This window comes from Penicillium malachiteum (genome assembly GCF_028827825.1).
Source record: "Penicillium malachiteum strain IBT 17515 chromosome Unknown utg000001l:1.0-8184562.0:1.0-8186909.0, whole genome shotgun sequence".
Taxonomy (NCBI): Eukaryota; Fungi; Ascomycota; class Eurotiomycetes; order Eurotiales; family Aspergillaceae; genus Penicillium; species Penicillium malachiteum.
In genome coordinates this window covers 3,544,996-3,572,911 of record NW_026643094.1, presented here as the reverse complement: position 1 = coordinate 3,572,911, position 27,916 = coordinate 3,544,996, and the positions used below count along the sequence as shown (strand labels likewise).

At 44.8% G+C, this 27,916-nt stretch overlaps 12 protein-coding genes across 12 annotated transcripts; 5 read left to right on the top strand and 7 right to left on the bottom strand.

The window, feature by feature from the left end:
- Positions 1-493: 493 nt before the first annotated feature.
- On the top strand, positions 494-2,201 carry N7483_001349 (uncharacterized protein; the record flags this gene model as incomplete). Its single annotated transcript, XM_057084786.1, has 6 exons — positions 494-646; positions 708-927; positions 1,058-1,249; positions 1,349-1,660; positions 1,712-1,734; positions 1,848-2,201. The coding sequence occupies 6 exons, from the start codon at positions 494-496 to the stop codon at positions 2,199-2,201; spliced, it is 1,254 nt and encodes a 417-aa protein (XP_056950935.1).
- A 647-nt stretch (positions 2,202-2,848) lies between these two features.
- N7483_001348 (uncharacterized protein) lies at positions 2,849-3,890 on the bottom strand (the record flags this gene model as incomplete). The annotated part of the gene is made up of 3 exons (XM_057084785.1): positions 2,849-2,929; positions 3,025-3,541; positions 3,601-3,890. 3 exons carry the CDS (start codon positions 3,888-3,890, stop codon positions 2,849-2,851), a joined length of 888 nt encoding a protein of 295 aa, XP_056950934.1.
- Positions 3,891-4,822: 932 nt separating this feature from the next.
- On the bottom strand, positions 4,823-5,904 carry N7483_001347 (ketopantoate reductase family protein; the record flags this gene model as incomplete). Its single annotated transcript, XM_057084784.1, has 2 exons — positions 4,823-5,661; positions 5,715-5,904. 2 exons carry the CDS (start codon positions 5,902-5,904, stop codon positions 4,823-4,825), a joined length of 1,029 nt encoding a protein of 342 aa, XP_056950933.1.
- Positions 5,905-7,079: 1,175 nt separating this feature from the next.
- Positions 7,080-8,947, bottom strand: N7483_001346 (putative flavin-containing amine oxidase; the record flags this gene model as incomplete). Its single annotated transcript, XM_057084783.1, has 2 exons — positions 7,080-8,147; positions 8,207-8,947. 2 exons carry the CDS (start codon positions 8,945-8,947, stop codon positions 7,080-7,082), a joined length of 1,809 nt encoding a protein of 602 aa, XP_056950932.1.
- A 744-nt stretch (positions 8,948-9,691) lies between these two features.
- On the top strand, positions 9,692-11,383 carry N7483_001345 (NAD-dependent succinate-semialdehyde dehydrogenase; the record flags this gene model as incomplete). Its single annotated transcript, XM_057084782.1, has 4 exons — positions 9,692-9,800; positions 9,869-10,238; positions 10,307-11,260; positions 11,320-11,383. 4 exons carry the CDS (start codon positions 9,692-9,694, stop codon positions 11,381-11,383), a joined length of 1,497 nt encoding a protein of 498 aa, XP_056950931.1.
- Positions 11,384-12,043: 660 nt separating this feature from the next.
- N7483_001344 (alpha-hydroxy acid oxidase) lies at positions 12,044-13,662 on the bottom strand (the record flags this gene model as incomplete). The annotated part of the gene is made up of 8 exons (XM_057084781.1): positions 12,044-12,119; positions 12,180-12,256; positions 12,325-12,578; positions 12,666-12,740; positions 12,803-12,970; positions 13,041-13,378; positions 13,458-13,491; positions 13,569-13,662. The coding sequence occupies 8 exons, from the start codon at positions 13,660-13,662 to the stop codon at positions 12,044-12,046; spliced, it is 1,116 nt and encodes a 371-aa protein (XP_056950930.1).
- Positions 13,663-14,681: 1,019 nt separating this feature from the next.
- N7483_001343 (dihydroxy-acid dehydratase) lies at positions 14,682-16,688 on the bottom strand (the record flags this gene model as incomplete). Its single annotated transcript, XM_057084780.1, has 5 exons — positions 14,682-15,111; positions 15,296-15,437; positions 15,556-15,961; positions 16,025-16,236; positions 16,295-16,688. The coding sequence occupies 5 exons, from the start codon at positions 16,686-16,688 to the stop codon at positions 14,682-14,684; spliced, it is 1,584 nt and encodes a 527-aa protein (XP_056950929.1).
- Positions 16,689-17,664: 976 nt separating this feature from the next.
- N7483_001342 (fungal specific transcription factor domain-containing protein) lies at positions 17,665-19,714 on the top strand (the record flags this gene model as incomplete). The annotated part of the gene is made up of 3 exons (XM_057084779.1): positions 17,665-17,733; positions 17,767-18,732; positions 18,794-19,714. 3 exons carry the CDS (start codon positions 17,665-17,667, stop codon positions 19,712-19,714), a joined length of 1,956 nt encoding a protein of 651 aa, XP_056950928.1.
- Positions 19,715-20,242: 528 nt separating this feature from the next.
- N7483_001341 (uncharacterized protein) lies at positions 20,243-20,777 on the top strand (the record flags this gene model as incomplete). Its single annotated transcript, XM_057084778.1, has 3 exons — positions 20,243-20,404; positions 20,476-20,634; positions 20,703-20,777. The coding sequence occupies 3 exons, from the start codon at positions 20,243-20,245 to the stop codon at positions 20,775-20,777; spliced, it is 396 nt and encodes a 131-aa protein (XP_056950927.1).
- Positions 20,778-21,505: 728 nt separating this feature from the next.
- Positions 21,506-22,966, bottom strand: N7483_001340 (uncharacterized protein; the record flags this gene model as incomplete). Its single annotated transcript, XM_057084777.1, has 4 exons — positions 21,506-21,998; positions 22,076-22,449; positions 22,523-22,612; positions 22,817-22,966. 4 exons carry the CDS (start codon positions 22,964-22,966, stop codon positions 21,506-21,508), a joined length of 1,107 nt encoding a protein of 368 aa, XP_056950926.1.
- A 1,058-nt stretch (positions 22,967-24,024) lies between these two features.
- On the top strand, positions 24,025-25,666 carry N7483_001339 (cytochrome P450; the record flags this gene model as incomplete). The annotated part of the gene is made up of 3 exons (XM_057084776.1): positions 24,025-24,684; positions 24,739-25,497; positions 25,571-25,666. 3 exons carry the CDS (start codon positions 24,025-24,027, stop codon positions 25,664-25,666), a joined length of 1,515 nt encoding a protein of 504 aa, XP_056950925.1.
- Positions 25,667-25,920: 254 nt separating this feature from the next.
- Positions 25,921-27,776, bottom strand: N7483_001338 (uncharacterized protein; the record flags this gene model as incomplete). The annotated part of the gene is made up of 8 exons (XM_057084775.1): positions 25,921-26,044; positions 26,102-26,563; positions 26,622-26,754; positions 26,825-26,986; positions 27,054-27,171; positions 27,225-27,353; positions 27,424-27,463; positions 27,523-27,776. 8 exons carry the CDS (start codon positions 27,774-27,776, stop codon positions 25,921-25,923), a joined length of 1,422 nt encoding a protein of 473 aa, XP_056950924.1.
- Positions 27,777-27,916: the final 140 nt, after the last annotated feature.

The following is a 27,916-nucleotide window of genomic DNA, read 5'->3' as shown; positions in this document are numbered from 1 at the left end:
ATTCGCCCAATATTTCCCCAGAAAAGAATGATTGTCATGGAGATCGAGATCAGGATTGCCTGCTATATTGGAGAATTTCTCATATTCCAGATCATGTTTGTGTGATAAAACAGGCTAGTCTTCCAAATTGAGAATGAATCTCCATACGGGAGGCGAAGGCGATTGGTCCAAACCCCCCCAGATAGATAAACTTATCTTTTTTTAAATATGGAGCAGACGGATGCAGGCATTGTGAAATATTAATCACTGTGAGATTAAAAAGTATTTATACGTCACAAATGTGCATACTCTTATGTAAATTGAACCTAGAAGTCTCAATCTGGATAATTGATAAGGGTACATACTACCATCTAGAAGATACTAAGGATCAATGAGAGTCAAATACACAGACTTTACCCTAACTTTTAGTGTATTTGAAAATAAATACTCAAACTTGAAGGTCAATAAACCAAGGAAGTTTATTATCCTATTCTGAATAAATATGAACGAAAAGATGTCGAAAGATACCGAAGCCATCAACTCCCAGGTCACATATGACACAACTACTCAACCTGGAGATGTTCAAGCCGGAGAGCTAAAAGACCACGAATCTAACTATGATGCTGTTTTTGGTGAGATTACAGAAGATGGGCCCAACTTTCGCAGTGTAAGTAACTGGAGCGATTCCATTACGCATTGGACTTCATGTTGCTGACATGCACACATAGATGGGATGGCTGGGAGCAATTGCTTTGATGCTGAAGACCCAGATCGGACTGGGAGTTCTCTCAATACCATCGGTTTTTGACACTCTCGGAATTGTACCGGGCTCCATCTTATTATGTGTTGTGGCAGGCATAGCGACTTGGACAAGCTACATGGTCGGTATATTCAAGTTGAATCACCGCGAAGTGTACGGCATAGATGACGCTGCAGGATTGATGTTTGGTAGAGTCGGGAGGGAGATTTATGGAATTCTTTTCTGACTATGTGAGTAAAAGATCCGAGTCTTCATAAACTGCTTGCCCATCTCTTAATCATAATACGTTTGGGGTTGAATGATATTAACCATCGGAAGATTGGGTATTTAACGGAGGCTCCGGTATCCTGAGTCTATCAATCGGACTGAATGCAGTCTCAAAGCACGCAGCTTGCACTGCTGTTTTTGTTGTCGTTTCAGCTATTATTGGTTTTGCCTTTACTAGCATTCGGACTCTGAGTCGAATTACCTTCCTAGTATGGGTGGGATTGGCATGCATTCTGACAGCTGGTCTGTTTATCCCCAGTCTCTCCATTATTTATCTTGACATAAGAGATATCCTATTTTATCTGAATTAGCAACCTTGGAACTGACCTAGAGGATCTGCAGTTTTGACCGTCACTGTCGCTGTTGGTGTTCAAGATGGACCATCAACTGCACCACAGGGATGGACTTCAGACTACAAGCTCTTTAATTCTCCCTCATTTGCGGATGGAGTTTCTGCAGTGTCTGGACTCATATTTGTCTGCTCCGCTACGCCTGCATACTTTTCAATCTTTGCCGAGATGCAGAATCCTCAGCTTTTCACTCGTGCACTTGTCATCAGTCAGTTTACGTCAACAGTGGTATATCTCATTGTAGGCGTCGTTGTTTACTACTATTGTGGATCTACGGTGGCATCACCAGCATTGGGAACAGCTGGTCCTTTGATCAAGAGAATTGCCTGATGGGATTCGCTGCCAGGCCTTATAGCAACCACGGCCATATTTCTTCATGTAAGTTTTTTAACCTACTTCCTGATCCTATCCCCGGAGCTACAAAAATACTCTTTCCTTAGCGGACTTCTTAATCTTTTACGTTTCATCCAATTTTCTAATGCGTTGAACAGTACCCGTCAAAATACGTTTTTGTTCGTGTTCTGCGAGGCTCAGTACATCTCACATCAAACTCTCTAATCCACTGGATGACATGGCTCTGTTGCACTGGTGGCTGCACAATCATCTCATATATCATCGCAAGTGGTATTCCAGTATTTTCGGATCTGGTTTCCCTGATTGGCGCTCTCCTTGGGTTTGCTCTCGCTTATCAGCCAACTGGCTGTATGTGGTTTTATGACAACTGGCGACGGACTGATAGAGACTGGAAATGGGTCGCTCTTGCATGCTGGAGTGGGTTTACCATTGTGGTTGGATCCTTTATGACTGTGGCCGGTACCTACGGATCGATTTTCTTCCATTATTAACACCTTGAAGGAAGGAGGCGGGACAAAACCCTGGACATGTGCAGACAACTCTAATTCTTGATTAAATCTTCTATCTGGGCAGAGGATGCCGGTTCGTTTATGAAGAATGTGAAATATCAAGACTATTTATGTTGATTTTTTGTCTCATAAGGGTTTCCTCTGTACTCGTACATCAATGGTCGCAATTCAAACATCTTAGCAAGCACCCGAGTTTCTTCTCGGTACTACTAGTAGGAGTGTGAACTATGTCTCAAACCCCGTTAGAACCTCAAAATGTACATACCAGTGAGATAGAGGAATGTGACATGATCGTCTCACTCAAAGAATCAATAACGTCACTTTTTACTTCAAAGGGTTGAGTTGTCTCAATGATGAACTGACTTCAAGATCCCGCAAAAGAAAAAGTACTCGGTGCTGTGATAGTAAATAATCGAGTCCATTTCATAAACGTTGAGGCAAAATGAATCAAGGATAAGTACTATCAGTCGTGCTTCAGAGCTATGCACATGTGTGTAATACCCTGCCCAGATGGCAATATGTACATTATGATGCACTGGGAAATGCATACCCAAGAAGCAAATCCAATTGTCAATTGCATAAAGAATAAATTCAAAGGATCTTAATAAACTTAATCGATTGATGTGCCTCTACTCCCCTTTACACAGCTCTCCTTCAGACTTCCAAATCTCATACTCAAAATCAGGCTGGAACTCAGTGTAGAGTGTTTCCTGTAAAGAGAAATTCAGTCAGATTCAATTCCAAGGGCTCGGAGGGAGATCCTTCTCTCCGTGGCTTCAAAGTTGAGAAGGTTAAAACAACTTACAGGATCGGCATTTGCCTCAGCTGTGAACTTAGCTGCCTTCTCGCTGATAAATTTCTTCGGAAGTCCAGAGGCTTCTACCATGAGCTGAACCTCACAAGTCCTCTCGAGACAAGTGAATAGGTAGGCAGCCTCATCAACAGTGCCACCAGTAGTCAGCAGACCATGATTCTGAAGAATCATGACACGACCTTTGTCACCCAAGGCCTCCACAATCCTCTGTCCCTCTTCATCACCAAGGACCACACCGCCAAAGTCATTGTATACAGCTTGTGTCTCGTAAAAGTTGCAGGAGTCTTGATTGATGATATCGATAGGCTTGCCAAATGTTGCCCAGGCCTTGCCGGCAGGAGAGTGCATGTGGCATGCGGCGTTGATATCAGGACGAGCGCGATGGATTGCGCTGTGAATAACAAATCCAGCAGCATTGATGGCGACTTTGTTTCCTCCGATAACCTGTCCTCCTTCATTAATGTGAACCATATCGCTGGCCTTTAACATGCCAAAATGCTTGCCCATACTAGACATGCCGTTAGCCTTATATGCTAGAACAAGTCAGTAGTGATTTTGCAAACTCACGGGTTGATCCAAAAGGTGTCTGGGTCAATAGTATCTCGAACACTAATGTGTCCACTCGTCCCCTCTGTGAATCCTTTTCTCGCAAAGACTCTGAAAGCACCAGCCATGTGCTCAAGCTGCCATTGTCGCTTCTTGTAGGGGTCGTCTATTCTAGGAATGCCAGGGAAGGGGTAGCCACCCGTGGCCACGACGAGATTTTGAGGAGTCTTGTCGACGGAGGAATCATCATTGCGAGGTTTCTTTTCAACGACGGGTGTGCATTCCACGGACTGGGAAGCGGAAGGAGACATATTTTTATGATGTAATGCAAGATTGGTGAAAGAAACTTGAAGGAAATGATTTCTGGAGCTGCTGGAATCAGTGACTGTCGTACATGTATTCCAGGTCAATAGATCGATTTTAAAATTCTTATATCCTTTTTGAGTATTATCGAGAGCCTTGACACAGTAATGAGATCAACTTGTAAAAACCGACTTACTCAATCAGGTGATATCCACATGTTCAAGATTCGATGCGAAGTTAGAGTAGTACCTACCTAGGTAGGTATCTGATGGCATTAGTAAAGTTTGTGATCTGATCATCGCTGTCTGCTGCAGTTTCCAGACTCTCGCTTGGGGTTTCCCAAATTGCCAACATGATAAAGAGACTGACATAATAAACCTTGCTAAAATGAGATAAGTAATAATTATCGGGTAAAAAGACGAGAATGGTGACTGGGTCTATCTTGGAAAGACCTTGGGAAAGTTAATCCGAGTGAGCTGAGAATTCAACTTGAAGTTGGTGTGAAACGGAAATCTGCTAGAACTTGATGCTAACTAGAGGTTATCTTCTGCTAGTCCTAGATATGGTTCAGACTTCAATCATTGACAAATGTGTGATAAGTATATTATCTTTTCATATTTTTTATACAGTGACTTAGCTAGATGTGGACTTCCTCAGGCCCTCGAGAGACGTGGAGCTACTAGTAGTAAACAACAATCACCACCTAGATGATTTCAAGGTTCATGAGCTTGAAGCTGCACATGTGCTTTTGACATGAGTTATTTCACTCCTTGACTAATTTCTCCAACGATTCCATGTAGGTGAAAATTCGCCTTATGGATTTGTATGCTATTGGAACCTGAACTTGAATTGTCTAATCTAGTAATCGTGCCACTGAATCACATTATATTTGAATTGAATAAGGAAGACATAACTATAAAATGAAGGAGCTCAAGCGGTTCTACTCATATGGATTTCCAGGCTCAAACTTAGGTTCCCAAAGTCCCTTCTCAGCCTTAATTTTTGCTTGCAGACCCTTCATAACTCCATAAACAATCTTGAGAGTTGGCGCAGGAACATTAGCCTTCTCCGCCTCCCGCAGCGGCTCACCAACGAGGTTCTCAATCTCCATCAGATTTCCCTTCTCAAAGTCCTGACACATACTCGGCTTGAAGCCTGTATCTGTTGGATCCTGATGTGTGACCGCATGAATCAAATCATCTTGAAGACTAACGCCATTAGCTGCGGCGATGGCGCGCACCTCCTCGACAATAGGCACAATCAAGTCATCGATAATGTGTCGGCTCATACGCATGCGCGCAACATCCATGCGCATAATAGATGCGATAGGGTTCATTGAGCCGTTGTATGCAATCTTGCGCCATCGGACTTTATCGACTTCTGGGACATATAGAACATCAAGCTTGCCTTCGGGGTTATAGATTTCCACGTATCGCTTTGCTGCCTCATCAGCCACGTCTTGAGGTACTTGTGGGTTTGTGAAAGCGCCAATCTTCTGACAATCGTCATCATCGTGGTAAATCTTTGCTAGAGAAGTCTCAGTTGCGCCGGTATACGCGACACTGCTGATAAGAGGATTTGTGGGGAATCGAGGAATGAGAGGCTTCTCAATGTTGATGCCGTTTTGAGAAAGCACAATGGCGGTTTTGCCGGGAGTCACAGCTGGAGCAATAAGATCTGCGACTGTAGGAGGGACGTCTGGAATGTTTTTGGTAGTCACGAGGATGTAATCGAAAGGCGCGATGTTGCCCTTGGATACATCGGGAACCGAGTTGACAACTACAATGGAATAAGTACTAGATTTTTTATGAGAGACTTTTTAGGAAACTTACTGGCTGTTGGCTTCCATGCCTTGATCTGGCCGTACTGAACGGAATCAATACCAATACCGTTCTTCACAGCGGCATCGTAGTTTGAGCGCATCACAGCTGTCACCTCAGCCTGGCCACCTTTCTCCAGAGAATAGGCTGAGACCGTGCCAATGCCACCGGTGCCAACAATCAAGACTCTTGTCTTTCCCATCTTGGACTATGCTAAAAGGGAAATTTGATAAAAAGAATCTCGCGTTGAGCTTGAAAATAATTCTCGAGGATCAATTGGGGACACGACTCAGAGAGGGACAATATATACCAGGAGCTTTTCAGATCCGGTTCAAGCTGTGAGCTTCAAAGTGTGTTAAAATGACAGAGCTGCATGATTGACTTAGAAGTTATTACCGTAGCTCACCTATCGCGCAATGTGATATGCCCCACTATGGAGCTCAAGAGGGGTACATGATCTCGATCCACTTTCGCTCTCTGATGCCTTCTTGACCCAACCGATCTCGGAGACTATCACCATTTTCGCCCCAACTGCCCAGGTGAATTTGGGAACTCTCTCCGCGGCGCGTAACCCCAAAATAGAATCGTGAAATAGATAAGAAATCACTGTTTCGATAGCAGTGGACTCTGATTACACCAGTACGTAGCGCTGGAGTTTGAAAACAATATTGATTTGCCATTCTTATTGTGTTAGTTATCAAAAATGAAATTCCAATTATATCAGGCGGGTTGTTATATGAGTGATATGAGGGCTAAGCCTCGGAACCGGTAGCCCGGGTGGCACAGTGGAAGCGCGTGAGACTGTAAGCGGCTAGAAAATCACATCAAAGAAATGATCAAAAACTAATAAATAACAGTTTATAAAAGAGAATCTCAATGTCCGGGGATCAAAACCCCGTCCGGGCGAACTTTTTTTTTTTCTTTTTTTCTTTTTTCTATTTTCACCTTTGACTTTTTTTTCTCCTTCCTTGGGAGGATGAGATTACAAAATGAAGATTGACCGGAGCCGCAACTATTAGATCTTGGTGACAGTAACATTTGAAGGGATCTAGGTACTACCCCACCCTGGGCACTCGAGTACTCATACAATTAGATATCAAATAAGAAGTGTTTTGACAAAAAGAAAATTGAACATTGAAGTTACCTGGTGAGTAATGGTGACTCAAATTGAGATACTCTTTATCTAAAGTGCCTAGGGCTTGACTTTAGAGTGATGTCAAGCTTCTGGCATGCTATAGTTGATAGTGACAAGTTTTGATTATTTGATGGGCCGAGCAGGCTACGCAAGAGGGGGAATCTTGGAAGAAGTGAATGATAAGTAGTAATAAATATTTTGAAAACTGGCCCGGAGTGTCTAGTAAAAGAAAATGAAGAAAATCAGAGTCGAGCGGTAATAGGCCCATTGAGATCCTTGACAACCTCAGCAGCAGCTCGAGAGCCGCTTCGAACAGCTCCCTCCATATATCCTTTCCACTCTCCAGCTGTCTCCGTACCAGCAAAGTGCAAGTTTCCGACAGGTGCACGGAGGCCATCACCACCAAGCGTGTCAAGTACTCCAGGCGGCAGTGTGGTGCAAGGGCAACCCAGACCAGCATACTCATCATGAACCCACTCGTAGGCAGTCATCTTCAGGAACTGGTCCTCGACATTACTGACGCCGTAAAGTTTACCGATCTGTTTCAAAAGAGTCTTCTCACGCTCGGCAGTGGATAGCGCAGCCCAGGTACGACCAGGTTCACCACCCATAAAGCAGGTAAGGACGTATTTGTTATCCTGAGGAATGCAACTATCACGGATAACACCTGCAGGACCAATGAAGGAGTTGGCCAGACCACAAAATCCACGTTCAACCCAAAAAGGAGTCTTGAACTCCATCATGGCCTTGGTGTAGTAACCATAGTAGAGTGATTCGGTCCAAGCCCGCTTGACGGGAGTGAGTGGAGGATAGAAAGATATGTTCTTGAGAGCTGGACCAGGGAGAGTTGTAATGACCTTGGTAGCAGAGTATACGGCACCGCCAGCTTGCACCTTGATCGAGCCGCTTTGCTCCTGAGCGATAGATTGAACGGGGATCTCAAGACGAAGGACTCCCTCAGGGAGCGATGAGGCTAGACCTTTTGACAGGGTCTGAGTACCTCCTCGGACTCGCAGATACTGACCACCATCCTTGCGGTCTGATCGCATGGTCAGGAGACCACCACCAGATTTGCAGTAGTTCAGGAAGTAAAGAGCCGAGATATCACATGGTTCCACTCCAAGCATAGCACGAGTCCAAACAGTTGCTGTGCCGATGGCAGCCTTACTAGCTCCCCGAGAAAGGAGGTAAGCCTCAAATGTCATGGCGTCAAGCTCTGTGTTGCTGGGGCGCCAAACATCCAGCTGCTGGCACTCTGCCTCGCACATGTCTCTAATCTCTGTAACATTCTTCTGTGATTCCTCATCAAACTAAGTAATGCTTGGTCAGTATCATATCTTGCGATAAGAGAGTAGAACGGAGTACTTACGTTTGGTACCTCGCCGTACTCGAACGAAGAAACATTTCCTTCCCAGTTCTCCATCACCGCCTTTCCTTGTGTGTTTTGTACAATAACCTCGGCACCGTACCGCTTTGCAATCGCCCAGACACGGCTTTGATTGGTATCATTGAGCCATCCAGCACCCACATCAATGTAGCCCTTTCCATCAGACGTTGGCTGACTCCATGTCTTTCCACCAACGCGATCACGAGCCTCAAGGATAATGCAAGAGAGGCCCGATTGAATGACATCGAGTGCAGCAGTGAGTCCAGCAAGACCAGCACCAATGACAATGACATCAGCGTTCTCTGAAGCAGCGGGGAGGACAGGAGGAATTGAAGGTTCGGGGAGAGCAACGATTGCGTCAATTTCGATCAACCACTCAGGAACAGCGAGTTTGGGGACAGGGACGAGAGTCTGAGCTGGTCGGTGCTTTCCGAAGAAACTTTGAAGAGGGCGAGCGTGCTTGCGGTTGTTTACATCGTAATCGACGATATAAACGTTGAGCTTTGCGATATCCTTGATGTCCGCACCGGCTGCGATAATCAACTTACGCAGGTTGAAGAGAGAGAGGTGGATCTGGGACTCATAATCCTTGGGTACATGTCCATCTTTGGTGTTACCAGGTTGACCCGCGATGTGTAGGACTTTTCCGCTCGAGATAGTTGCTGGACCATAGTAGAGGCCGGCCGTGTGGGATAGGTCAACCGTCTTGACAGTCTTAGACATTCTATCAGATAATTGAAGGTGATTCACTTAGTTGCGACGAAAGAAGATATGATCGGAGTTACTAATGAGATGCTTTTCTAGGATATAGATCCAAAGTCTGCGATCTTGACTTCAAGTTGGGTGTTACAATGTTATATATCGGTGCCAAGATTTCAAGCTAGCCTTGAAGTTTGAACTGATTATCCAAGGACACGAAAAATAGATTGCCTTGCTGGTATTCCCCCACATATGCAGAGTCCAGACTTGGGTGTAAAGCTCCCAAGATAGGATGGAGATACCGATCTCCACAGTATTGGATGAGCGGCATTAACCCCGCTAATGTGGGACCCTCTCGCTCGGTCTTTCCAATTCAACTCACTCCAACTGACCCCGCGAGTGGAATCAAGGATAATTGCATCCAATCGATAAAGTGATGAAGTCGATCTTTGCCTTAAATGACTGTAGTCCTGCCGTATTGCTTTATCTACCGAAATGGGAGAGGAGAGGAGAGAGAAAATGTGCTGGTCGATCGGATGATTTCCGCGATAAGATGCCTACAATGGTGGATATCAAATGACAACATCATTGGAATGATTCAGTCTCATCGGTCTCTAAGCCCACCTCGATGATCTTCACTTTCGACTTGGACCAGTATATCCCGAGTAAAACCCTGGAGGTTTATAACGATCCCTCGAGCAAGTCAAGTCAAGCGCATGAACTTTTTCAACTGAGAGACACCTTCTTCAACTAGAAGGACTTAACAAAATGAGCTACTCGGCACCGAAGCTTCGAGATTCCTCTCTTTTTGTCGATAAGAACTACATTGATGGCCAGTGGATCGATTCGGTATCCGGCAAATCATTCAACGTTTACGGTATGGAAATTATTACCCTGGAACATCTCATTTGCGATTCATGTACTGAATTGCTTCTGGGTGTATAGATCCTGCCAATGGAGTATTTATCGGCTCATGCCCAGAGTCCGTAGCTCAAGATGCAGAGACAGCCATCAATGCCGCAGCTGGTGCACTCCCCGCCTGGCGCTCTCGCACTGGCCGAGACCGTTCAAGAGTTCTGCGCCGATGGTACGAATTGGTGATAGAAGACAAAGAAGACTTAGCAACTCTGATTACATGGGAAAATGGCAAGGCAGGACTTGATGCAGCAGGTGAGGTCCAATTTGCAGCAAGCTTCCTCGAATGGTTTGCTGAAGAGGCTCCCCGTGTTTATGGAGATGTGATTCCTCACAGTCAACCCGGGTTTCGAGTCTCTGTTCTCAAGGAGCCCATTGGTGTGGTTGGTCTTATTACACCGTATGTGATTCCTCATATCGCACTCGAAGCATATCCTTGTTTATTTGAAAGACTTACATTGAAACTAGATGGAATTTCCCTGCCGCTATGATCACCCGAAAGCTTGGTCCTGCTCTTGCAGTAGGATGCACTGCCGTTGTCAAAACAGCAGGCGAGACACCCTTCACTGCCAATGCCCTTTTAGTCCTAGCAGAGAGGGCTGGTGTTCCCAAGGGCGTTATTAACAGTGTTTCCGCTTTGGAGAATACACCCGAAATTGGTCTCGCCCTGTGCACCTCCAACACCGTCCGAAAGATATCCTTCACAGGCTCAACTCGCGTCGGAAAAATTCTCATGAACCAGTCCAGCAATACCCTGAAGAAGCTGAGCCTAGAGCTTGGTGGAAATGCCCCGTTCATAGTTTTTGACGACGCAGATCTTGATCTGGCAGTTGCCGGCGCAGTCGCCAGCAAATTCAAGTCATCCGGTCAGACATGTGTCTGCTCCAATCGGATCTTTGTTCAGAAGGGAATTTATAATGAGTTTGTGAAAAAGCTCAATGCTGTTGTTGCAGGTTTCAAGGTGGGGCCTGGTTTCGATAGTAAGACTACTCATGGTCCTCTAGTTACACCTGGTGCCGCCGATCGCGTGGAGAGCCTCATTGCAGATGCTGTTAAGTCAGGCGCCAAGGTTGAGGCTGGAGGTAGAAGGCGTATTGATATCGGTAATTCTCCTTTGAGCCCCGATAATCAACCCATCCCGCTAATCACCTTGGATATAGGACAAAACTTCATCGAGCCTACTATTATGACCAATGTGACTCCCAATATGCGACTGATGCAAGAGGAAATATTTGGCCCATTAGCACCAATCTTTTCCTTCGACACCGAGGACGAAGTCATCGATATGGCTAACGACTGTGAAGTGGGCCTGGCTTCATACATTTTCACCCAGAACATTGATCGCGCTTCTCGAGTCACGGAGCTTCTGTCTTTTGGTATGGTTGGTTTGAACACAGGTGTTATGTCAGATGCTCCCGCTCCGTAAGTTGACCTTGCTTTTAATTCACCATGATATAGTATCACAGGCTAACACGATGTAGATTTGGCGGTATTAAACATTCTGGGCTAGGACGTGAAGGAAGCAGATATGGCATTGAAGATTAATTGAATATGAAAACTGTGGTAAGAGGCAATGTGAATGTAGTGCATCGTGCATCACTCTAGATGTTAGATTTTAGGCCTGCTTCATATTATCAAGTCCATGCTCTAGAACTCGAATATGATTCAATTTCAAAATCTTTTAAACGTCAGTTAGAGCTCACCTGGGCAGCGGCTGATGCTTAGGTTCAAGTTCTTTTAAACGGCTTTCTTTTCGCGTAATAGACCATGATGGAGCAATTGAGTGTTTCTGTATGTTATTAGGTCAGTCTGAGAAACTGCAATGAAAAATATCCATTTACATAAGCCTCAGTCATTTGAATGCTGAGTTGAAGTTACTGAAATGTCGATCCTCTCGCTTGAAGCGCTCACTGCCCAGGTGGCATATATGAGCCTTCAAATGATTCAAGGTCCTGGAGAATGCTACTTAAAGATTTTATATAAAAATTTAGAATAAACTTGAATTCTCCTTTGGCCCAAGTGCATGCACATGTCAGCTGGTGTGGATGGACCTTGAAGTCAAGTAGTATGTCACGATAAAGTTTGGTTCAGTAAGTTGAGAGTTGGTATATACATAAAATATTCCATTCAGATGCTCTATACTAGTAGAAGTTGATTCACATGTTCAAACCACATCCCATTCATATCAATTCAGCATTTCAGTTCTTACAGTTTCAAGAGGCGGCCATCCTGCTGTAACAGTGAGACGCAGTTTTTGTTGATGGCGGCCACATTCCGACAACTTGACGAACTCTTGTGTGAGTCCATGTAACATAAAATAGTAGAATATAGAAAGACGTACCCAGAAAGTGCCATACAGACTTTGAACTCGTCATAAAGTAGGTCGAGAGCCAACTTCACTCCATTTTGGCCGTCGTACTATATTTTATAATAGGTCAGCATACCCAAATTGCAACACAGAGAGAGGACAACGAAGAAGAACTCACAGCCAACCCCCAAAGTGCCGGTCGTCCGGCAAGGCAAAAGTCCGCTCCTAGAGCTAAAGCCTTAAAAATATCCGTACCACGGCGAATGCCTCCATCAACGGCAACGGGGATCCGACGCTTCACAGCGGGCGCAATCTCACGGAGTGCATCTAGAGTTGATGGCACACCGTCAAGTTGGCGACCACCGTGGTTTGAGATAAGAATTCCGTTGAAGCCGTGCTTCACTGCAAGTTCAGCATCCTCAGCAGTATAAACTAGACAGAAAACCCACGTTAATATCTAGGCCTTGAAAAGTTGCCAGTGCATTGAAGGCATTGAAGACCACAAGATCTCATACTTACTTCCCTTGGCCCAGACCTGCATTTTGGTATGCTTGCGAAAAAAGGGTATAATATCGGGCCATTCAATGCTGTCGTCTATTTGATAACATCGTCAGATAATTGGAAAGTTGAACGAATTTCTCCTTCCGGGTTCTTACCGTAAGCCATAGACTCGTCACCATCCTCAAGGTTGGTAACATCGACACCGGGATACAGATTGGGGAATTCCATTCCCTTCGGTACTGAGAATTCGTTTCGGTACTCATTCAATCTGCGACCAAGATAGGGGCAATCCAGCGTAACGAAGAACGCATTAAAGCCAGCAGCTAGATACTTTGTCAGAGAATTGACCTTGTGCACTTCTCAGAACGAGTCATATTCGAATAAAAATCTCACATTCTGCACGCTTAATCAATTGGATCATCGCAGGTTTGTTCTTGAGAAGACTGATTTGCATCACATAGGGATTTTGTTTGCGATGACTGATGACTTTTTCCAGATCCACCGTCGAATAGTTAGACAAGCCCATCGGAGTATCAGATTCCGCACAAGCTTTAGAAATTCCAACCTCGCCATCTGGGTGAGCCAGAGTTGGCATAGCAGTAGGAGAGAAACCGAATGGGAACTTGACCTTCATGCCGAGGAACTGAGTGCTGGTATCGAGACCTGAGATATCGCGTAAAACCCGAGGACGAATCATATATCGGTCATAGGCCGCCTCGTTTGATCGCAAACTGGGGTTCATTCCTGTTTAGACCAAGAGATCTCTAAAAGGACGAGGATAAGGATTTGGAAAAGGAAAATTGAACATACGTGATGAGATCCATAGCTCCTTCATTGTAGTAATCTATATGTCACGGTGTGAGTTAGCTTTGAATCACGTATCAACATTATGAACTTGAAGCTCAAAGTCTAGGAGCTTACCCCGGGTTGACTTATCCATCTTGTTCGAGCCATGTTGTTGAAGATCCTTAATAGAAAAGACCTGATTGTTAAGGCTCCTGCCGCGATTCGCCATTTTGAAGAGTTTCGTCGAAAATGTTTCTGAAGACAAGAATAATGACGCGAATTCTGAGAAAAAATGAAAATATATCTTCAAAAATTGTAGAATCAGGCTGGAGCTTCACAATATTTGAACCCGAGGTCTACTAGAGAGCTTGCTTCCAGTCCGGGGAGAGTTGCCCATATGTGGCACCTGGGTAGGTAATAGCTTGTGGTAATGTACTACGATAAACACCGATAGCGGTATACTCCTTTTACTTTCCTATGAAAAGTTGATACTTCAGTGCTTTAGTTTGCCGATAAGCCCCTCTTCGCTCAGTCCTGCTGTTTATGGTTGGAAGTTGGGGCCTTGTGGGGGGCAATACGATAAGACTTAAAATGTTGGTCCAGACTCGAGGGGGATTACTATGAATAAGGATGTAGATGGTGCATAAAAATAGGCTATTCAAGCGCCAGGCTACTTCAAGATCCTCGAGTTAATTTTAGCTAACAAAATTTATAAAAGTATCTTCAAATTCTAGAAAAATCCAGATCTTGTTCAAACGTTGAGACTCTTAGGTTCATCTGCCCCGCAACGCCGAGGTTTGCCCTCTCTGTCACGGCCCCGCGGCTATGATATTTCCCCAAATTGGTGTATGCTGCCTTATGTTTGAGTGCAGAATTTATTATTGAAAATGAGGACTATCGATGTAGGTGGAAATAATTAGGCCAAGGATTCAGAGGTTGCTTTATCAAAATCAGTCAATTGATATCAGGCTCGAGAAACCTCCACCTGGGGCTGTGACCTGGATACAATAATACATAGCCCTGGAGTGCCAGTGATATACTACAAATAACTTGAAGATAGTAGCTACTGGTAGTACCGCCAGTGGCAAAGATTTCACCTGGGCATAATTCAATATTCAACTCAGGCCCAAGGTTCTTTCAGGCATTTCCAATGTAGAGTAAAACATTGAATCATTCATTTTATAAAGGAGAAGGCTGCTTCTCACATATGTGCATATCCAAATCCTCAGTAGCTGTACTTTACATATATCAGATAACACTATCCACTCTTTCGTGTTCAAAAATGGTCACTAGCAGGTCCAGTGTATGTAGACCGAAGAAAATCAAAATCAGCGCCATGCTCAGCTTGAGTGACTGAACGAATGTAGAGACCTCGATAGCCTCTAGTAGTCTCTTTTTGCACCCAAGGGCCTGCTCTTTTGTCATTGCCTCCTTTCTAGTTTCCTGTCGCCGAAGAATCTCTTCATCTGTGATGTCAACGTTCAAAATCCTTGCTTCCACGTCGAGAGAGATAGTATCGCCACTCTGGACGATACCAAGAACCGATGAGAGATTAGCCGCCTCAGGGGATACATGGAGTACAATAGTTCCACCAGCAGTTCCACTCATGCGACCATCAGATATGCGTATCATATCAGAGACACCTTTGGTGCTAAGCTTCCGAGGAATCGGGTCATGCCTGCTTCAGGCATTCCAGGATTTCCAATTGGACCAATATTCTGCAGCACTAAAATGTCTTCTGGATTCACATCAAGGTCTGGATCATCGATGCGCTCTGTGAGGTCTATCGAATTTTTGAATACGACCGCGCGACCGGTATGATTCAATAGTTCTTGTCTTTTAGAAGCACTTGCTTTGATTACAGCGCCTCCCGGGCGAGATTTCCTTTGAGAACCACCAACGACGATTTTCTATAGAGTGGCTTGTCAAAAGATTGGATACAGCTCAGCTCTTGTGGTAATGACATTGGCGCGGCCTTTGCCAATTTTTGACCTAGTGTCAGGCCTGTAATCGTTAATGCATCCAGATGCAATAAGGGCTTCAGTTTATGAAGAAGAGAAAGCATTCCACCTAGGAAGCTGTCAGTAACTGTGATTGATTATCTGCATGTACTCCCACTCACCCGAGTCATGAAAATCTGCCATATAGTTTGAGCCGCTAGGCTTCAAATCAACTAGAAGAGGAGTCTGTGCTCCAATCTCGTTGAAAGTTTCCAGAGTGATAGTCCCTGAAACACTCGGATGCTGTCCAATAATAGCCATTAGATGAACAACCACATTGGTGGAGCCTCCTATTGCTTGGAGAACTGTAATGGCGTTCAGAAATGACTCCCGTGTCAGAAGAGTCTGGGGCCGCAGAGGCTCGGATTGCTGGCATGACTTTACTGCATTACTGCCCGTTTTTTCTGCGACGCGTAAACGGGCAGATGAAACTGCAGCAGGGGAAGCTCCAGCAAATGGCATCAATCCAAGACCAACCAGAACACACGCCATCGTGCTGGCTGTGCCCATTACTCCACAAGTACCGCCCTGATCATGGCGAATTTAGTTTGATGCACAAATCATAAATTTTGAGGGACGAAGGAAATTTACCGCGGGTGCTAACTCCTCATTGATGGCGGAAATATCTTCAATATCAATCTCTCCAGCCCGGAATTTGGCCCAGTTGTTTCGGCAGTCTGTGCATGCACCAATACGAACACCTTTGAACTTGCCTGTCATCATTGGCCCGGTGACAAGGTGTAGAATTGGCTTATTTGCAGAGAGTCCACCCATCAGCTGGGTCACTGTTGTTTTATCACATCCTATTTGTACAGTCAGCTGTGAACTTAAAGTAAACTAGTTGAATGAATGATTATTCACCTCCAATAAGGACCACTGCATCACAAGGCTGGGGCCGGATCATCTCCTCAGTATCCATGCTCATCAAGTTGCGCAGGTACATGCTTGTAGGCGACGAAAACGATTCATGGATACTGATTGTTGGGAATTCCACTGCGAGGCCACCATCGAGGTGAACACCACGCTTAACAGCCTCAATGAGTTGAGGTACATTTGCGTGACATGGATTGAAGCCAGAGAATGTGTTCACGATTCCGATAATAGGCTTCTCAATAGACTCCTCGCTATATCCGAGTGCTTTGATGAATACTTTGCGCAGGAATAGAGAGAAATGGGCATCGCCATATGAGGTTAAGCCTTGACGAAGACCAACTTTTGCCTCGATCGGCTTATCCAAATCATAGTCGGAATACATAGTTGCCAGTGTGTATGTAGAAAAAAAAAAACTAACTTGAAGTCGGATGGATGTGAGATGGTCGGATCTTTTCTCAATAAGTAGTGAGTAGAACAATACTGTAATATTTTATTTTGAACTACTAGTATACTATTACTACTCCTTGAAGTTTGAAACTCATTGAATTTCCATACTTCCAAGATTCCAATGAGTCGGAGTACTCATGTTATTCTATAAAGGGAATGACCTTCCATATTCGGTAGTACAACTCGTGCCGCTACTAAGACATTGTCATTATAATAGCGAGGCGATCTCGAGGCCATACGGTATTGTTCACTATGGACTTTATTTTATTTTATTTATTTTATCAGGTTTCTCTCTCATTTTTCAAGTTATGTGCAACTGATTGTTTGGCTAGAATAGAATACAAAATTATTGAGGCAATTATTCGTCCCGTCGGGACTTACAGGGATAGAAGTCAATTCCGACAAGTTTCCAAGACACATATTACCGATAGCCAGATCTGAGATAAAGCAAAGACAAACGCGACGGATAACAAGGCTTTGGTCATCATTGTCATCATTGGATGCAAAAATCCAAGATCAGCCACATTGTGGAGTCTTCCAGATGTCTCCACTCCCCCCTCATTTTCACCTTATCTTCATAGACATAAGGATGAACCTCTCGCTCTCACTTTCCCACTTTTTTTTGCAAGTCCCTGTGTAACCGCAGGGCTCCAGATTCCGAATTAGACCCGCATTGTTGTACTCTGGGGCATCAATTCGATATTCAAGTTCGATGCCCGCTCATTCCCTCCGGTCAGGCAATCGGCCTCGCAAACACAAGAAAACATTTACGGGTTGTTGGACATGTCGAGCACGCAAAGTGAAATGTGACGAACAAAGACCCGCTTGTAACCAATGCACCAACCGCCGCGTGCCTTGTGGGGGCTATGGTGTGCGACTTCATTGGATGACCCCTGACACTGGTCTAGAAGATGATCGCCAGTTATTGTGTGAGGAGAATCCCCAGCCAGTCAAGTCTTTCAGAAGTCGAATTATTTCGGGTAAGTGGTTCATCAACAAAACATTTGGGACAGAGATTGGAATGTGGAGCTAAGAATGCAGACTCACCTCGCTCATATGAGGTGGAGGATATTCTACTCGCCATAGATGCACTCAACCCAGGACAGCCCAATAGGCAAGGTACCAACCAAACGTCCTCAGGCTTTATTGGAGGTTTTGGAGTTTTTCATACATCTGAGAATAATAATCGTGCCGTGGATTTGGAATTTGAGTCCCTGGGGTTTCCACAAGTCCAGAGTCCACCTCAAGAAGAAACTCACTCACCCATAGCAATATGCGATGACCAGAATACGAACCTTGACTGTGCGTCTGGAGTTTCCCAGAATGTTGCTGAAACGATAACATCAGGAGCAGACCCCACTTCTATGACACAACTTTGCGAAATACAAAGACCCTTCATATTCCCATTCAAAGAATCACTGGGTCTCGCATCTGCCGAAGACGATATTGACATTGATCAACTCGATCAACTCGATCAGCTTGATGCTTTTAACCTGGAAAATGATGAACTTAATCATGTCCAGGGACATAGTATTTGGAACTTTGATCTTGCGCCAGTTGTTCCGCAGGCCCCTCCCCCTTCATATCTTAGTAGCAACGAGCGACTATTGATGCATTACTATACAACTCGTGTTGTACATACTTTCCCGGCTCTGGATAGTCCCAAGAGCCCTTGGAAGACCTTCCATCTGCCTCGCGCACTTCAGAGCGCTGGTGAAATGGCAGTTCAAGGGTCAACTTGTGTGATACGATCAGCCTTGAGGAACACATTGCTATCGATTAGCGCTTTCTACCTATCAAAGCACATGAGATGTCAGTCCCAAATCGACGAAGCCACCAAATGGGAGACGGAGGCTATGCATTTTCATGGTACTGCAATGAACCTTTTGAATGAGTCCGTCAACGCACGATTTACATCGCCAACGCGGCCAAAATACAAGGAAGTCCTTGCTACCATGTTATCCATGGTCTCTATCAATGTGAGTAGTTGTCAAACTTTCGATTTTAAAATGCACGATATTAACAGTATCTGCTTTGTAGGTGATGTCAGGCGACACTGCCAGTTGTGGTCTCCATCTTGAAGGTGCTTCCAGATTGATCACAGAAGCCGCCAAATGGAAATCCCAATATTCAAACAAAGCAATCGCACTCCACCGTATTTACTTTTATTTAAGAACGATTTATGATAGCACAGCTATTCGGGTCCCCAGAATTTCGGAAAACATACCCGATACATGGAATGCGGCGGCATCACCGTTGTCCAATGCTGCATCTGAGCTTATTGATGGCATCGAGCTCAATACATCTCCATATCCAAAATCTTATGGTGTGAAACAAACAGGTGATTATGAAAGCATATACGCGATTCCAAAGAGCCTGTTGGTCTTTTTGGCCAGAACAACGGAGCTCATAAATGCAGTTTCCGATGCACGGGAAAGATCTGGAAACACTCATATAACATCTCCCCTGGCCGAGAGATGTGATGAGTTAGAAACGAGTATCATGGATTGGCGTGCCGATCCTATAGCTGCGGACGTCACATCCAGCCCCGTGGCAAACGCGAATATCATCCATAACATGACTCGTGCCTTCCACAAAGCTCTCATAATATTCTTTGCACAACACATTCGGCTACTTGGACATCGATATCTGAAACCATTTGTTGAGGACGTGATTGACAGCATTGAAGCTGTTGAATCCATTAAGGTCGAGTGGCAGGTTTCGGCGTCTCCATTATATTGGCCGGCCTTCATTGCAGCAAGTGAAGCATTTGATCCTCATCTCCAGGAAAGATTCCAGCGATGGTATGCACAGGTTGAGCCAAATGCAATAGGATCCATGAGTACGGGAATCTGTTTGCTTGAGCAGGTTTGGGCAGAGGGCCCGTCGACTGGCTCGCATAGAACGAGTTTGTGGCGACATATTGCAATGAGAACAGATACAAAGCTGATGTTGAATTGAGCCTTCATGCGTTCAAATGCTGGGATACACTCACTAGCTCATCCAAGCCCTGTAAAATACACAAAATAATAAAAACTTGAACCTAACTTGAAGCTTCCATCTCTCCTTTACCTAGTACCGCAAGTGTGCTTTCCAAGCCTAATATCAAGTCAAGGGACCAACTGGTCTATACTAGAGTTGGATATCATTAACTACCTCAAATGTACGGCGTGACTTGCCTTATACAGCGGCGCCTACCAAATCCGCCCGGGCGCTGACCGAGAAAGTAACGCCGAACATCAACATTGATGTTTTTGGGCATCTTTTCGAGGACTCATGCTCGAGTTGACGACTCGGAGTCCTGGAGATGCTGAAAATGCATACCACCTACTATTGACTTGAAATTATAGCTTTTGTACAATCTTCAAGTTTTGGGGGCTCCAACTTTGCTATATATTCGTCGGGTTTCTTCCCCCGTTCGCTGTCCCATCCAACTCCGAGTCGAAGTTCAACTTGAAGTCATCTAGTATTTCTTATTTTCATCTCAACATGTCTTCAGCAAAAGTCGCCATTCTGATCCCGGATGCTCCTGCTCCAAACTCTCTCATGTCCCAGTCAATAATTTGCAATGGCATGATTTATTGTTCTGGTAGTCTTGGCCTTGACCCAAAGACGGGAACTTTTGTTCCTGGCGATGCTTCCGATAGAACCGTGAGTGTCCGTTGGGCTTATTGGTCTTGCTCCTGCAAGTGAATTTGTCTGATATATTGATCATTTAAAAGGTTCAAGCTCTTCAAAACCTTGAGGCAATTCTCAAGGCCGCTGGTAGTGATCTGAACAAAGCCGTGAAAATCAACATCTTCGTCTCCAGCATGGATCACTACGCGAAAGTGAATGAAGGATACGCGAAAGTTTTCACAGATGATATCAAGATTAAGCCTGTAAGAATTGTCTTCGAAATTACTAGTCTCGTTTCAACACATGTTGACGAATGATTTATTTTACTTAGTGCCGTACTTGCGTTGCTGTTGCAAAACTTCCGTTAGATGCAGAGGTCGAAATTGACCTTTTTGCAGCGGCCTGAGCTCTGACAGAGATTATCTGATAAATAAATTTCTTGATCATAAGAATAGATAGAACAAATGCTATGAGACATTGGATATCTCGCTTTCCATCCGGAGTTACCTAGGAGGGCTCTATTCTCCTATGTGTTGCTCTATTTTTCATCCCAGTCCCATCTTTCTATATGTATAAGCGATGCCGCGTACAGAATAGCAGACCGCGAACACTCTAAATTCAACACTCTCCTGACTCCAGAGGTCTCGTTGGAGACGCGTAGAGCCGTTATACAGAGTGGGCCCCTGGTTTTGTCTCAATGTCTCCCCCTGAACGGCCCGAACGGCCCGCTCCATCATCACCAAAATTGAGACATATGGACAAATTTCAAGCCTAAGTTCCAAGGTTCATCAGCTTGTCCAGTCTCAAGCCTTGAGAATACCCAAATTCTAGGAAAAAGATTAGCCATTTGAAGATTGTGATCAGAAGAGAACAATCCATAATTTCATGAGATGCGCGTTCCAAATGTTCATGGACACTATCCCAGATCTCTGGCTCTTATTGCGATCGGCATTCCTTCAGAATTACTGCTCCAAACTTCCAACATGGCAACATCCATGCTGTACTCTACCTTGAACTGCCCAGGTATCTATATGTAGTTGTGTAGTAATTCGAGTTTCAGTCATTATTTGTACTCAATATAGCTGCCAATTGTCTCAATAAACCCAGGGCTAATAGAATCACTTTCAATTGTTATCACACATGATGATCCTCTGTCCAGTGTATATCCCGATCAACGGAAATGAAGCCCGGATCATGGGAGTCCTCAACATCCCCTTCCTCACGAAACGCATAAGCATTGACTTGAGCAGAAGTGATGATTGGACTTAGATCATCAGTATTAGATTCTGATCCCTTACCACGCACACCAAAGTCGCTCGCACTCATGTGATGGAAAGCATGACCGTTGGCGGATCCCTCGAACGTTCGTCGTCTCTCCTCAAGACTATATCCCTTATATCCACTTCTCGGGTCGGAACCACCAAAGTATCGGCCCATACTAGATCCAACCACATTCTTCAGCGACCAGCGAAGAAGTGGTTGTAGGGTCGGTAAACACGCGCAGACAATGCCGATGGCTGGTTCCACGGTTGACCAAACGAATACATCACCCATAATCCAGTTGACGTCGACATCCGTGTTGAGGAAACTCATGTAGTAGATTCGCATGATACTAGCAACGCAGACACTTCCATATAGTTAGTATTGTAAAGAACAGTCGTACCGAAAGTACAGGGGTGCGATCCTTAAGATCAGTAAACTCACAATGAACCCAGCAGGAAAATGGCAGTGACCATAACCTTTTGTGCCTTACGCATTTGGAGCTTCCAAATGACAGGCAATGGCGCCGACAAAATGCAGATAACTGTAAAGACGTTGGCTGCGGCATTCCCCAAGTAAAAGCCGTAAAGGCTGATGATGCATTTCCCCTCCCCGTTGTTGTACATCGTCCAGAAATAAGAAAGAGGTTGGCAAGCCGCGGCCACCGCGACACCACATCCAATGGCCCATGCGAAACAAAGTCCCATCAAGATCCAAGCTGATTTTTTCATGCAGAGAATTTTTCGGTAGAACATCAAGATCGAACACTTGATGATGACCATCAGTGCGATATAGATCCAGATATAGGTAAAAAGGATCTGTGGCGAAATGGAAGTGTTAATAATCGAACATATTGGTCTGTAAACAATGCTGTTCAAGTTTGGGAATTACCTTTCTCATGTTGACCACATCACCAACGGTAGAAACCCATACATGTTTTCCTAATCCATCTGTGCCGGCTGAATGAGAAGAATCAATATTCTGAAAAATGAAGAACTGATAATTTTCAAACTAGTAAGATACTCACCCAAAATTGTAAGAGCCAACAACACGGCAAGCGGTATCTAAAACAAGGCGAGGTTAGATCTCCCTCCAGTAAACCGTGGAAGTCAGGTAGTGAGAGGAAATATCCCTTACCAATGAACATATTATAATGAGATCATCAGCACCCAAGCTTGAATTTACAATATAAATCCTTGTGAAAACGCGAAGAACGACAACAATCACCGCTATGATGAATATCGCGATAGAAGCAGCGTTGTCTGAAGGCGTTTTATTCGCTGATAGGTTGATATCACTGGGCGCCGGACCAAAGATATCAGTGATGCTTGTCATCGTTGAGATGACATAGAAATGGGAGCATGAAGACTCCTGAAGAAGGATGGAGACATTCAAGTGGGGGAAAACCTTTCATATGCAAAAGCACCCTGACAGCCTGTGTCTAAAAAAAGTGCAAACACATAGATCTAGTGGCGTATGTGTAGGGGGCCATGCAAAGCGGCCCGCTAGCCACAACCGCTTCTAAGGTTCAGGAACCACGTTATTACGGGCGCCGGTACTCGAATTAATTGCCCGCTTTGGCATGGTTTCATAAGAAAACATTTGAATGACCTCAGGATGCAGATATGGAGTAATTTTGGGTAGTGTAGACTAATCTACTAGTATGCTCCTTCGCCCCGCATGGGCCTCGAGGCGGGAAGTGTTGGGGGCTGCAACTTGGGGGCCAATAGGTACATTCATGCCCACCTAGGGCGTCAGCACTTATTGAGTAAGCTTCAAATTTCTTTATACCTTAAACCGCCACCCGCAAGCCATTTTTGTGGCTCGAGGCTAGTACATTGGAACTTCTGTTTTTATTATAGATACGAGTTGTTATTATTTGATAAAAGAAAAGTCCCTGCCTCGCTGAGGATTCATGGTACGTGACCCACTCCGATGCATCCTGCATACGCCCATATCTTTAGTTTGAACAGTGACTACGTGTCAGTGGTAAACCTGAATCCTGTTAATCAGTATCCTTAGTATGCAGGATTTGACACTTAATGTACTCCGCAAAAAATGGATCTAATTTTTGTCTCGACCAAAGACAAAGGGCGCTGGCTCCAAGTTCTTCCAGAGATCAGCAATAATGATACTCTTTCTGTATATCGCGCCAGAAGTGGTTGCATCCTTGAGTCGAAGGAATTCATCGGTTAATAAGATGATACCTATTTGTAACAATTCTAAAGATAGGGGGCAACTACAGCCGTGTCCACTTTCCGAATTTTGCTTGGTTTTTGTATTTGGCCCGCCCGAGTCTCCATACTTCAACATTCAAGTCTGTCAATCCTTGTAACAGTCAAATCTCCCTTCCTGCAGTATCACTGGCAGTTGATTGCTGGACGTTGATCATAATGCCGACCATTCAAGGATTCTTGACTCAAGCTATTCTTTCCGGGATCATTTTATTATTTTCCCGATTCCTGTGGAACTATCTGCGTTCTCCCTTAAAATCATTTCCAGGACCCTGGCAAACGAGCTTCACGAATATATGGCGCTTTATCGAGACATACCAAGGTCGATGCGAGCTTACCCACCTAGAGCTTCACCGGAAGCTAGGATCTGCTATTCGAATTGGTCCCAATGTTCTGAGTTTGTCGGATCCAGGCTTGATCAGTGAGGTCTACACTGTCAGGGATCCTTGGCTTAAAAGTGACTTGTACACTGTGAATGATATAAAGGCGAATGGAATGCGAATAAAAAATCTCTTCTCCCATCAAGATGAGAAGTGGCATTCAAAGCATCTTCGTCCCGTTAAGAATCTATACTCTATGACCAAAGTCCAGGATGTCGAACCTGCAATTGACGTGATGATCAGCTCCTTCACGGACAAGATACGGGAGAGGTTCACTCAACCAGGGAAAATTTGTCAAATCTCTGATTATATCACTTTCCTTTCATGGGATGTAATGGGCCAGGTCACCTTCTCTAAAGATCTGGGAATTCTTGAAGCGGGATTTGACCACCAAAATTTACTGGAGACTTCTTCTAAGAGTTTGGATTACTTTGCTTCGGTTCGCTCTACCTAAGCTATTTCGTCTTTTCTTTTCTGACCAGTTTTCTTCCAGATTTGCCAAATTCCGAAGCTAGATTTCCTGCTCGATAAGAATCCTATTTGCCGTGTTGGACCTCCTAGCTTTGGATGGGCCACAGGGTTTAGCGTTGGGCAATATCAAACACGACTAGCAGATGGAGATTCCATCAAGGGTCGGGTTGCCGACTATATGGATAAGTTCATTGCTCTCAAGGACAAGCACACGGACACCGTTGACGACAACACTGTGATTATGTACATGCTCTCCAATGTCATTGCTGGAGGCGATACGACCGCAAGCACCATGATCTCTGTGATCTACCATGTTCTGAAGCATCCAAACGTGTACAAGAAGCTGTGCGATGAGCTCCGATCAGCCAAACTTACTTTGCCAGCTCAATGGAAAGAAATCGTCAGTCTTCCATACCTTGACGCTGTGATACGCGAGGCAATGCGAATTAGCCCCGGCTTGGCCATGGTAATTGAGCGGATTGTGCCCAAGGGCGGGTTCTCACTTCCTGACGGCCGGTTCGTAGCCGAGGGAACAATCGTCGGCATGAACCCATACGTCATCCATCGCGATAGCACTGTTTACGGCGCCAATGTTGACTCTTTTATTCCGGAGCGCTGGCTCCCTGCAAAGGGTGAGTCAGAAGAGGTGTATGAATCGCGGGTTAAGAAGATGAAAGGGTCGCAGTTGAACTTTGGAGCCGGTCCTCGTTCGTGTCTGGGGCGTCACCTTGCCCAGCTGGAGGTATATAAGGTCATTGCCACTATTTTCACTGAATTCGATGTCAGTATTCTATCAATCGTTTTCTTTTTAATTTCTTTCTCTCTTCCTTGGCTAACCATGACTCATATCACAGATGGAGCTCCCGAGCTTGGACCACGAATGGAATGTGATCAACTCTTGGTTTGTCAGACAGGAAAATATTCCTGTTACGATCACTGAAGCATCCTGATCCCTGATACTTTGATCTATGTCTGACTCAGGCTGTTCTTACGTATGACTTGAGGCAAAGATACCACAAGGGCAGTGTACCGCGTAATAGTGTAAAATGCTAGGGTGATATGAGCTTTTACGAATGATCGGTTAACAATTGAGCATTTCAGTACGACATGTAGTCTTTTACTAGTCAGGTAGCTCAAATCTCTAAGTCTGCAGAGAAATCAAGTGTCATATATTCATCATATTTACAAATCGGTGACGGTAGTCTCACAGAGTATAGCGAAAGCTCGGGAGTCTCTCAATGATAGCCAGACCTTTGTCGGCCAGTTTGTTTTGCATCAGGAAATACACCACTGTAACTGTGGTAATCGCAACGATAAGGCCGTTTGCACTGCAGTCCAAATTAGTATGAAAAGAAATTTCGAGCTCAGTATGAGGAAGAACCTACGTCAAACAAGTATAAATTCCTGGAAGATACTTCGGCGCATCCTGAGATCGGAAAACCAGGCTTCCAACAATACCACCCGTACCTCCCAAACCAATCATACTAGCGCTACAGAAGGCTCGCTTCCATGCACCACGGATATTGTTCGACTGGAACACCATAACAGTCGGCAAGTTGGCGCTGCTACCAGCTGTCACTAGGATTGCACCAAAGTACTCCACACCAGCCGAAGATGCCCAAACCATGAGGCACAGTCCGACGATGTTAATGATGGCATTAAAATATAAGAACGGATATCGAAGGCGGATCTTGTCACTAAGCCATCCTTGGACGAACATGAGGATCATACCGATAATATAGGGAGGGGTGCTTAGGCCTTGAGTTTGAGAGGTCGAGTATCCCATTTTTGTCTCGAGAATGACGGGGAGGAAATATCCAATTGAGTACGCCTGCATCGTGGTGCATCTATTGGTACCCACATTAGTAAATGGGGGATATGGCTGAACATCGATTACCGACTCACAAGAAAATCATAGCAAAGGCCCAAACCTTAGCATCTAAAGCGGGCTTAAGGAATTTCCGGAATGAGAAATTGTCTAGATCGGCATCTTGGCGATCGCGATTAATCCGTCTGATGATATAGGCGCTCTCATTCTCTGTGAGGAACCCCCCAAGCCTCGGGGGCTTGTTCTGGGAAGTTGACCATGAAGATATAGCCAGCCACACCAATCAAGCAAGTGATAATGCCCTCCATGATGAAGATCCACTGCCAGCCGGCGCGACCACTGAGACCATCCATCTTGGAGAATCCCAGGGCCAGTACTCCGGAGAGTGCAGAACCTAGGACACCGATGAGGTAAAATATGGAAGTTCGCTTGTACAGATCATCTATCGGTTGTTAGCTCTGATTTCGGACGATTCCATTGAATGTCTGAGATGGACGGGTTAGACGAACAGCGTGAGTACCACGAGGATATGAGATAGTATTGGCTTGGAAAGCAACCAGCTTCCAGACCTCCAACAAGTATACGCAGGAGAATCAGGATTTTCCATGATTTGGCAAAAGCAAAACACTTCGGGATATTAGTCCTGTTGGATCAATGACATGTCGGGTGTATCATCTTACAATCATAACGATTCCCCAAAGAAGAACAATTGTCGATAAGAAGATGCGCGGGCCGACTTTACGAACAAGTATCGATGCTGGAAATTGGAGACAAATATAAAGAGGATAGAAGACGATCAAGACTATGGACTGTTTGGATCGAAGTTCAGGTCAGTCGAGGCACGTCAAATGAATAGCAACAGATTGGGAAGATACTCACGTAGCGGTTTCCAATCTCCAGTCCCAACGCTTCTTCCATTCTATGTGATCTTCGTTTAGTATTTTATACTCGAGCTCAGGGAGCAGACAATAGTCTTACCCAGCCACAGCAGCATTGGCGATGTTCGCTCTGTCCAAGAACGACACGGCTTGCATACATCCCAAGAGAATCAGGAGTCGTCGATCGACCTTATGAATGATTTTTCGCTGCTCTGGCACATTGTATTCATCATCTACGTCTGGATCCTGTTGAATCAGATACGAAACCTTTTCATCCTCGTTGAAGGTTTGGCACTCTGACAACGCCGGTAAGGGCTGTTCTGTATCAACCTTGGTGTCTGTTTTGGAACCCATGAATGCGATCGAGATGTGTAAGACAAAATTAACAGTTTCATTATATTAAACATTTTTATGTTAGTTTGGCAGGTCTTATGTTTGCCGATACGTAATTTAGTTCTTCGGTCCTAAAAGGGCCTAGTTGTTGTTCACGCTTG